An 11,022-nucleotide genomic window follows, 5' to 3' on the forward strand; every position below is an offset into this window, starting at 1 on the left:
GGGATTCTCATCCATTGCTGGTGGAGATACAAGGTGATACAATCCCATCGAGAGGAATGTGGCAATATATAACAAAAATACTTTGACCCTTTGATTCAACAATCCCACTTCTAAAAATATAATGTAATGTTGTATCTGTTACCTTATCCCAAATTTCTCTATATGTTTTCACAGCCCAGACTTGACACTCAGGCACTATACACTGTCTATCCATGCTGTATTGTGCCATTCAATGATTTGTATACCGCCATGTATCATTTCTTCTTTTATTAAATTATTTTATATTATTTTGTAATATAGCTATATGCATATAAAATGATATATACATTATCATTTATAGCAAGAAAAGATTATTAAAAACACAAATATTCCTCAATAAACATTGGTTATATGAAACCAAGGTACATCTTCATAATGGAAACTATGTAACTTTCCCTAGGTGGATTAAAAAAAAAAACACATAAAAAAATTGCTATGAGAGAATCTCAGGATATAATGTTAAATTGAAAAGGCAACACAGAAGACAATCTAGTGTGAATGTATAGTATACTACCTTGTAGTAGGACACACACACACACTTACACAAAGAAATACACACAAGACATAAATTAGAAGCTAAAAATTTTAAATATTATCTATTGAAAAATAGGAAAAGAAAATAACATTTTCCTGAGTATACTTTGGTTTAAAGTTTTAAATTTAGAACCATACTTTGTTTTAACATTTTAATTGTCAGATCATGTAAATGTTTTATATATTAAAAACTAAAACTTACAAATAAATAGAAAATTTAAAAAATTGAAAGTAATTGAAACAAATGAACCATGTATCAAATTGGTAAATAACCACACATAGAAAAACATTGTTTCAAGTAATTTTAAAACACAGCAGTTGTACAAACTTAGTGAGATATACTGTAAGGACAAAAGAGAACTGCAAAAAAAATCTCAAACTTCATTTGTCAATTTTATTATTAGTGGTAATGCTGGTGTTATAAGTCTGAAATCATTTCATGTATAAGATAATTATGTTTACGTTGTTAGAAACCAAGATGTTCAGCATAAATATAAACTTGAAGAAGTTAATAATCGGAAATTGAATCAGAAATGTCTATACAAATGTATGAGTTTTGAACTTTTATTTGAAAATAATTTTAAACTTATAGAAAATGTGCAATTATAGTACAAAAAAATATTTTACCATTTCCTAAGATTTACCTGTTACTAACATTTTGCCCCGTTTGCTCTATCATTTGCTCTATTTATCTACACATACACTCACACATCATATTTCTCTGAAACAATTGAGAGTAAGCTGCATAAATCACAGTTGAGTGTGCATCTCTAAGAATAAGAATATCCTCTTCCATATGACTGTCAACTCCAATAAACCAAACATTGATCAGAAATTAAAATCAGAAATTATATTTAGTTGTTATGTCTCTTTGGTGTCATTTATTGTGGAACATTTTCTCAGTCTTCCTTTGTCTTATATAACATTGAAATTTTTGGAATAATTTTTTAAATAAATGATTTCTCATTTTGAGTTTGTCTGATATTTCCTTGTGATTATATTGAGGTTCTTCATTTCTAGCTGGAATACATATAAGTGACATTGTGTTCTTCCCAAGGTATCACAGTGGTGATGTTAGTTTGGTTCATCTGCTCAGGGTCTGTCTAATTTATCTACATTATCGTAATTATAATCTCATGATTTATAGATATCTAGATATTGTGAGATGATAATGATTGTACACACACATCTATATATGCATACATATACATATATAGTGTATAGCCTATATATACACAATATATATAGAATATATAGCAATATATTATAGCAATAAAAGATTATTAAAAACACACAAATATTTATCAATAAACATTGGTTAAATGAAACTAAGGTACATCTTCATAATGGAAACTATGTAACTTTATTTATATGTATAGAATATACATATAATCTGTGTGTATATATCCTACCTCTGTCTACAGAACCTAGTGCATAATGCTCCAGGCACAATAACCAATCCCACTGCCCAAATGGTAGTCTCTAAACGCTGTTTCCCACTGCAGATACCAGGGATTCTTGAAATAATGGTTGCTCCTAGGTCTAGTGTGGAGAATTTACGCGAGCTGGAGGCATCTCATTGTGCCACAAAACACAGCATGGAAGCTCTAAAAATCTAAGTGAGTCATATCAAAAGGACCCTGAAGCCAACTTGAAGAGGTTCTCATTGGCCAAAGATGGGACAATTTGAATGTCTAAAAGAAAAAAATCGCCGTAACTAATCCGTATGCACTGACTATATAAAAATCCACAAGTCAATAATAATACTCTTTACACCGTTCATAGAACAAGACTTGTTGAGCGTCACTCCAAAATGCTTTTGTGTCCGTTGTCTGAACGGTTGAGCAAATTTTCCTTTTTCTGACGGAACTGAACATTTTCAAGATCCAGCTCAGATGCTGCTTCGGCTGAGAAGCCTTCCCTAAAGCCTCCATGTGGTTCATTCATTCTCTGTATTCCAACAGGGCTCATTGTACATGCCTCTTTAAATGCACTTATCAATATTGTATTAGCATTATTTATTTAACTGTATTTTTCTCTCTAGACTATAAGTTTACAAATATAGGATCTGTCTGGGTTTTATTTTGTTGTTCCTAGTACCTACCACATATTAGAGACAGTTTTATATACAGTATTACATAATATTTTACATGTTGTGAATAAATAGATCAATTTCAATAGCACCCTCTGTTTCCTCTTGGTCATGCAGTATAGATTTGTCTATATTTTAGAAACTGGTTGAGTGCCATTAAATGGCTGGCTATTTTAGCTAACAAGAAAAAAAATTTTATCACAATAGTTTTGGTGAGTTGTTTTTTTTTTTTCTCAGTTTTTTCACCTATCAATCATAGCTTTGGCACTGAGTAGACTAGAAATATATCCCACAATATTTTCCTGATTCTCAGTCTTAGACAATAACTTCCCATAGTATTCTGATTTATCCTAGTCTATTTTCTCTCCCTTTCTTTCCACATACATCAACCTACTGGTAATATAGGGCAGGGAGTAATAAAATCAAAGTTATTGATTAAATAAAAACGTGTTAGTAATTGGTAGTTTGACTTAGTTGTAATATTTAAAAAATAGTTGTCTGAAATTAACGTTCTAAAAACTCAATTTAGGGCTGGGCACAGTGGCTCACGGCTGCAATCCCAGCACTTTGGGAGACCGAGGCAGGCTGATCACGAGGTCAGGAGTTCGAGACCAGCCTAGCCAGTATGGTGAAGACCCATCTGCACTAAAAATACAAAAAAATTAGCCAGGCGTGGTGGCACACGCTTGTGGTCCCAGCTACTCGGGAGACTGAGGCAGAAGAGTCGCTTGAACCCGGACTTCGGCTCTCAGAAGTCCAAACCAGGTGAGAGATCCAACACTGGGAGGCGGAGGTTACAGTGAGCAGAGATGGCGCCACTGCACTCCAGCCTGGGCGACAGAGGGAGAGCCCGTCTCAAAACAAAACAAAACAAAACAAAACTCAATTTGGTCCAATGTCTAACACACCAGCCGCAACCAAGCCACTATGTTAAATTTCTTGTATCAAACTTCTCTCACGTAGTATCTTACTGTATGGAGTCGTTCACGCACTTGTGCACCCATTCAGTTCTAGGTCTTTGTGGATTTTTAAGTATTAACAATTTAGGTAGTAGAGGTGCAAACTGAAAGGCACGTACAAACGCATTCAACTGAGGGGGAAACTCTCTCATATACAGTACGTGGGATCTCATCGGGTGAGCGCCGATGTGTATGGTCAAGGTAGAGGCTAACGCCGGCCTGTGCTTCGTGGGAGTGTGCACTGCTCCTCCGTGGGGTAGGACTGAAGCGTTAGAAGCGCGAGTTGAAAAAACAGCGAAGCCGTTCCTCCAGCGGCGCTTTGCCATAGGATGGATGTGGCGCTGGCCACGGTGCTGAACATGTTCCTGGGGCGGTCCCGAGGTCGGTAGGCCGGAAGGGGCCGGTCGGATTTGTGAATTCTCTGGCAACCGACAGTCTCATGTCTTCGGGTGCCGATTTCTGGCTCTGAGCAGCAGACGCACAGACCGGGTCCAGAGGGTCACCTCGCTAGTGTAGGGGTGGCCTTTGACCTATTACCACCAACACAGCTTCTACTTCTCAACAGCAACGAGTCTTCTATTTATTGAGTGCCTCCGGTGGCCCCTGACACTTGATATTCACCCCCAGTGGTCCGCACAAATCACTGCAATTCAAAGAAAAAGAAGTAACGCTCAGGAGGTTGAAGACCTTGCCCAAGAGAATACGGCTACTAAATGGCTGATCTCTCTCAATTATGCCTCAAAAAATGTTTCCTGCACACTCTCCACGCGCCAGCCTCATAGCCTCTTCTTCACTTGCGGGCTTCACACACTTCCAACCCTGCCTTTTTCCTTTCTCCTGTTCCCTCCCCGACCACCCTCGGCACCCCACCACCAGGTTTGCATCAAGCAAAAGTCATATCCCCTACAGCAGACTCTCTATAACCACCAAGTGATACAAAGGACTGGGATTCAGGACAGGGTTTATTCACATATCTTGCCCCCATGCGCTCAGAAGTCCCAACCAGGTGAGAGATCCAACACTGGTCCCCGAGTCTCCAGCTCGCTGTGTGACCTTGGACAAGTAGTCACATTGCTGAACTCGGGTCCTAGAACTACGTGAGACTATTCTTTGGTGCTCACCGGTATGAACACAAACACAAGGTCCTTCTTTTCTCTCTCTGTCCCCCTTCCCAAGTCGAGTTGAGCAAGCTCGCTTTTTCTTCCCACCAGTGCCATAGCCAGCTGCAGCCTTGTGGAGGAAGAAATCAGGTCCTAGCTGCTGGTGTCCTGGTGTCCTCCCTACCGCCACCATGTCCTCACCCCCACCCCTGGGTGTGACCTGTCCTTCCGGAGCACACTAGTCCAGCATCACCCAGGGCTCCGGAGAGAGCTCTTCACGCTCCCGCTTCGCGGCGCCTGGTCCCTCCGGTCCCCATTCGCTGGGACGCTTTGGGAAGTGAGAGATGCAACTGGAGCGAGAACGCAAATGCAAGGCAGGGGTGATGACAGGTATGCATGTGGGCGCCGACCGGAGGATGTGTTGGGAGAGAGAAACTTTGGGGGAGTTGGTGGGGGAAAGGGGAGGTGCCAGAGAAAGCAGTGGGTCACTGTCTCACCCACTGACCACCAGTCTCTCTTCCTCTTCCCTGTCCCCATCTCACCTTCTCCCTCGGCTTCTGCCTCTCGCCTCCCTCTCTTTCTTCTCCAAGCATCCTCCCTACGCTTCTGCACCCGCTCCTCCCTCGCACCCTCCCGCGCCTAAGCGGACCTCCTCGGGAGCCAGCTGGGTCCAGCCTCCCAGCGCAGTCACGTCCTAGAGCCTGTTCGGCTGAGCCGGCAACATGTGGAACGCGACGGCCAGCGAAGAGCCGGGGTTCAACCTCACGCTGGCCGACCTGGAGTGGGATGCTTCCCCCGGCAACGACTCGCTGGGCGACGAGCTGCTGCGGCTCTTCCCCGCGCCGCTGCTGGCGGGCGTCACAGCCACCTGCGTGGCGCTCTTCGTAGTGGGCATCTCTGGCAACCTGCTCACCATGCTGGTGGTGTCGCGCTTCCGCGAGCTGCGCACCACCACCAACCTCTACCTGTCCAGCATGGCCTTCTCCGACCTGCTCATCTTCCTCTGCATGCCCCTGGACCTCGTTCGCCTCTGGCAGTACCGGCCCTGGAACTTGGGCGACCTGCTCTGCAAACTCTTCCAATTCGTCAGCGAGAGCTGCACCTACGCCACGGTGCTCACCATCACAGCGCTGAGCGTCGAGCGCTACTTCGCCATCTGCTTCCCGCTGCGGGCGAAGGTGGTGGTCACCAAGGGGCGGGTGAAGCTGATCATCTTCGTCATCTGGGCCGTGGCCTTCTGCAGCGCCGGGCCCATCTTCGTGCTAGTCGGGGTGGAGCACGAGAATGGCACCGACCCTTGGGACACCAACGAGTGCCGCCCCACCGAGTTCGCGGTACGCTCTGGACTGCTCACGGTCATGGTGTGGGTGTCCAGCATCTTCTTCTTCCTTCCTGTCTTCTGCCTCACAGTCCTCTACAGTCTCATCGGCAGGAAGCTGTGGCGGAGGAGGCGCGGCGATGCTGTCGTGGGCGCCTCGCTCAGGGACCAGAACCACAAGCAAACCGTGAAAATGCTGGGTGGGTCTCAGCGCGCGTTCAGGCTTTCTCTCGCGGATCCTCTCCTCTCCCTGTGCCTGCTCCCTTCTCTCTGAGTCTCTATCTCTATTTCCCGCTGAGTCTCTACCTCTTTCTTCGGTTTCTCTGGGCCTCTTTCTCTCTGCATGTCTCTCAATTATTCTCTCCTCTTGCTTTCCTGAGTGATGTTTTTGGTCTCTCAACCTCTCTCTCTGTCTCTGTCTCTCTCTCCTCCCCCTTTACTTTGTCAGTGTCTTTCTTACCGTCTCTATCTCTTTGTGTCTCTTTCTTCCTGTCTCTCCTTTCTCTCTTTCACAGAAAAATGTCCCACATTTGTATTTCCCTAAAATAAATTTTATATCAGCCAGAAACTCCACTTTAAAATCGAGCTATCTTATAAAAGTCTATTGTGGTCTTTAAGCGTTAAAAGTGAGGACTGACTTCCTGCCTCAAATAGAATTTGTGAATATCTAAGTTACATTAAGAAAAGCAGGGCTTGGATCTAGAAAGTGTTCAGTGGTAAATTCAACCAAAGACATAATCAATTTGGATAACCCTCTTAAAGATGATTCATTTTTCTTTCAATATTGTGATTTGTTTTCTGCCCTGCATTTTTTCAGATAATTGCATCAATTCTGTTTACCCTGCTGCTGTTTATACAGCTTTATAAGGAAGTCAGCAACAAATCAGTGAAGTTTCATTTGTTTTTATGATAACCTGCCTCTTCAGGTAATCATAGGATAAGGTATCACTAGGATAAGGTAAGGATAAACTAGAATAAACAAAGCTCCAATAGGAGGAAAGGAGACTTTGTGGAAACCAACAGAATTCACTGCCTCCCCAAATGGCCCTTCCGGAACATCTGGGTACAATGTCATAACTGGATGTGCTGAATGTTTATTGCACAAATTCAGCTTCTTTAAGTATATGTGTTTGGTACAAGGAAAGTAATAATAAATGTGTTTACATCCCAGCAAAATATTAACTCTACTTGCATTTTCAAAACCAAGGTCTGTATATTTTCTTATTTAGATATTATAGTCAAGACTTCATACTTACCGGCATATTTTAAGGCTTCTTAGAAGTCATTCCAGGATGATTTCATATTTCCAATTTTACAATTCCTGGATCCTACATATTACAGTGATAGAGTTTATTAAAGGAATGTCAAAGATTTTATTTTCTGGACCAGTGATTCTCGTGATATGACTCATAGGTTATAAATCTGCTAGTGTCCTCCAAGGGATCCTAAGCTCTCACCTATGAGATTCACATTGTTATTGTGGCAGTTAGGTTGCTACTATACAACTTAGTTTTAAGGGTAAGTTTAATAATTTCCTCCAGTTTTATTTTCAAGCCATTAATTTCTTCATTGGTGTCTCAACACCAATGTTAACTTTCTTCTTCCTTGACAATTTGAGAGATCACTGAAGTGTTACAAGGACTAAAAAGTTATTTATTATTTTTCCCTGATTTCTGAATGTAAAACAATCTAAACATTTAGACATCTTTAAAAATTATCTTACAAGGGCAAAATGAAGACTTGGATGGATGATCATTTATATGAGTTGGTTTACTTATGTCTTACTTATATCTATTGTAGGTGACATAGAATCATTCATCTCAGTGATTCTTAATCCTGACTGTATATTCAATCCTCTGTGAAACTTAAAAAAAAAGAAAAGAAAAGATAAAGCATGTGCCCTGATCTCCCTCTTAGAGATTTAAATTGACTGAATCTATACTACATTCAAGGAATCTGCATTGCTTTAAAAAGTGCCAGGAGACTCGGATACACAGCTATGGTTGAGTACATCCACTTTACCTCATAAATGTGTGTGTTGTGTCTAACACATAAAAACTGCTGGACTATTGTGAAGAAATGGTCTAGTCAGTTGAGTCAATATGTCAACTCACTACAAAATCACTCAGATAGTTGTTAAATAGGAAAGACTGGGAAGCTCAGTAAAAATTGTTGAACTGTTGGTCCAGACAGACTGAATCTTTGTTAAAATGTTGGAAGGAGGAAGAGCAGAACACAATGTTTCTCTGAAGTCAGTGGTCATAGACCATGAAACAAAAACAAAGTCTTAAAAATAGAATGTGATTTGCTATGACATTTCTTGAGCTGACTATCTCTCTCCCATTGTCCTTTTAGCTGTAGTGGTGTTTGCCTTCATCCTCTGCTGGCTGCCCTTCCATGTAGGGCGATATTTATTTTCCAAATCCTTTGAGCCTGGCTCCTTGGAGATTGCTCAGATCAGCCAGTACTGCAACCTCGTGTCCTTTGTCCTCTTCTACCTCAGCGCTGCCATCAACCCCATTCTGTACAACATCATGTCCAAGAAGTACCGGGTGGCGGTGTTCAGACTTCTGGGATTCGAACCCTTCTCCCAGAGAAAGCTCTCCACTCTGAAGGACGAAAGTTCTCGGGCCTGGACAGAATCTAGTATTAATACATGACCTAGCACATTGCTGAGTACAGTCACCGCTTATTATTCTAAACAAGAAAACATAGCACAGCAGAACTTGGGAGGAAGCTGAAGGTTAATTTTGGAATTAGGAACACATAGATCCGGAAACATTTCGGAGGGAAAAAAAGATGTCATTTGTAGGGTGCGAGCAGTTTGATTTGATTGCACACTTATCAGTGCTCTCATACACGATTTCTGCATATTCACTGCCTATGATTTTGCATTCTGCTGTGGGTGCTGGTGAGGGCTTTGCAATTCAGAGAAAGGAGGTAGAGCAGAGTGAGCAATTAGGGCACTTCTTGGAGGGTAGATACAAATTTGCTTTGCTTTTTCATAATGATCAAAATTATTTGGTCTAAAGAATGACATTACATAATACAAATTTTAAAATGTAACTTTTAAAAACTAGCAATTTTCATAAAGCTCTAGAGCAGTGCTGTCCAAGAGAAATATAACATGAGGCACATAAGCGATCAATACAAAAATTATTAAAAAGAAATTTACATGCTTTTTTTCACACTAAGTCTTTGAAATCTGACATGCTTTTTACACTTACAGAATCCCTCAATTTGGACACTAAGTTTTCATTGGTAATATTTGATGTATTTAGATTTCATAAAATTTACAGATAAAAAGTAGATTCAACAACCTAAGTTGTCTAAACACACTTAAAAGTTTTCCAATAACTGAAACAACTGTAACCCTTTAAACTTAAAATTAGTTATAGTTAAAAATTCAGTTCTTCAGTTGCACTAGTCACATTTCAAGTTTCCAGTAGCTTGAGGTTACCACTTAGAACAGCACAGCTCTAGAGTATATACAAAATTATCATTCACCTTATATAAAATGTTTAAAAATAAATACTCTTTCCCTAAAATTTTTTTATAGTGGTGTTCACATAGCAGAATTTTAGAGTGATGGATACTAAAAATCACACTAAATGTCCTGTTCTGTATGCTCAGAAGAGAATGGATATGAAATGTGTAACATGTATTTTTAAATTAAGTTGAGTTGCATGTGTTAATATTCAGGAAATGAAACTTTATGAAACAATTATGGGTAATCACAAACTGCCTTATATGGCTTAACAACAATTTTTAAGTCAATCATAAGGCTTCAATTTGTGAATAAGGGAATAATTTGTAACGTACTCTGGCAAGTTTACAAGAAAGTTAATGAATACAGAAATTATTCAAGAGATGAAGGCAGGCTCATGTGAAAAACCAAGAATCCCCTAAATGCTACTGCTTATTGATATTGAAAACTTTCAAAAATCTTATAACCATTTATTTTAAAATGCCTATGCTGTGTCCTGTCTCCAAATTAGTTTTACTGCTTATATCCCATTGCTTACCTGATAGATATGATTACCTGGACTTCCAGATCCTCTCTTAATTGTAATTATGAATGAATAGACATCTTCAACTAAATATTGTACATTTTGTTATAAGTATATAATTTTCATTTATATTGACATTGCTTCCTATACAGTCAACTCTTTACATTCTAAAGATTTGGGTTAATATCTTTAGTATGCAAAGAGTAATAACTTTTCATAATCCTGTGCAATACTTAGTCATATAAGCAGTTCCTTCATGAAGTTATTGGTTCACAACTATGGAATGGATGCAACCATTTAGGGAAATTCCTGCCATGACTGTTTTTTCCTTCAACAAAAAGAAAGATAATCATGATGAAATAATTGATTGATTATTTAGTATAGAAACACCCAAACACAATCATAATTAGAATTATTTCTCTAGAAAAATATTTCCGAGATTCATTCTGACACTAAAACTGCACCACCAATGTGGTCTAATTACAGAATGCTAGTAAGCTGATTATGTAGTTAGTTCCTAAGAGTGCATCAATATTAAAAAAACAAAAACAAAAAACACTGACTCATTTAAGTTCATGGGATACTAATTAGGGCATTGAGCATTATTGTCCTGGAGAGGGCCCAGTAAATCCAAAAAAGGTAGTTCAGCTTTCTGAAGCCTTAAAATTTTTGTCTATAAATACATCCTACTTGAGAGGAAACAAACAAGAAAACCTTGACCTCCATCACATAGTTGATTGCTTTGGAGGAAAACAATCCCAACCCTTAATTCATTGCTTAGCCTCCTCTCTTGTGGGTTTATGTCTAGTCTTGGCCTAATTCACCTCCAGGGAGTAGTTAATGTAGTAGGGACCACCACTGTCCTTCAGTGGCATTAATCTGGAAACTCAGAGAATATGGTTAGAGGAAGAGATCTTTAATTTGTCCTCTTATACCATTGCTTTTTTATTGTTTGTAACTTCTTTATTTT

The 11,022-nt window shown here is 40.0% G+C and overlaps 1 protein-coding gene across 1 annotated transcript; it reads left to right on the plus strand.

Annotated features, from left to right (window-relative positions):
• The first annotated feature begins 5,403 nt into the window (after nt 1-5,403).
• GHSR (growth hormone secretagogue receptor) lies at nt 5,404-10,591 on the plus strand. The gene is made up of 2 exons (XM_025376851.1): nt 5,404-6,242; nt 8,398-10,591. The coding sequence occupies exons 1-2, from the start codon at nt 5,447-5,449 to the stop codon at nt 8,700-8,702; spliced, it is 1,101 nt and encodes a 366-aa protein (XP_025232636.1). The 5' UTR covers nt 5,404-5,446; the 3' UTR covers nt 8,703-10,591.
• The last annotated feature ends 431 nt before the right edge of the window (nt 10,592-11,022 follow it).

Source organism: Theropithecus gelada, chromosome 2, assembly GCF_003255815.1.
Source record: "Theropithecus gelada isolate Dixy chromosome 2, Tgel_1.0, whole genome shotgun sequence".
NCBI lineage: Eukaryota > Metazoa > Chordata > Mammalia > Primates > Cercopithecidae > Theropithecus > Theropithecus gelada.

What these genes read in the sequence shown, in the direction of transcription:
- GHSR (XM_025376851.1), top strand. Translation starts at nt 5,447, where the DNA reads ATGTGGAACGCGACGGCCAGCGAAGAGCCGGGGTTCAACCTCACGCTG. An exon ending in GCAAACCGTGAAAATGCTGG is followed by an intron (nt 6,243 to 8,397) that starts GTGGGTCTCAGC and finishes TTGTCCTTTTAG; the next exon opens with CTGTAGTGGTGTTTGCCTTC.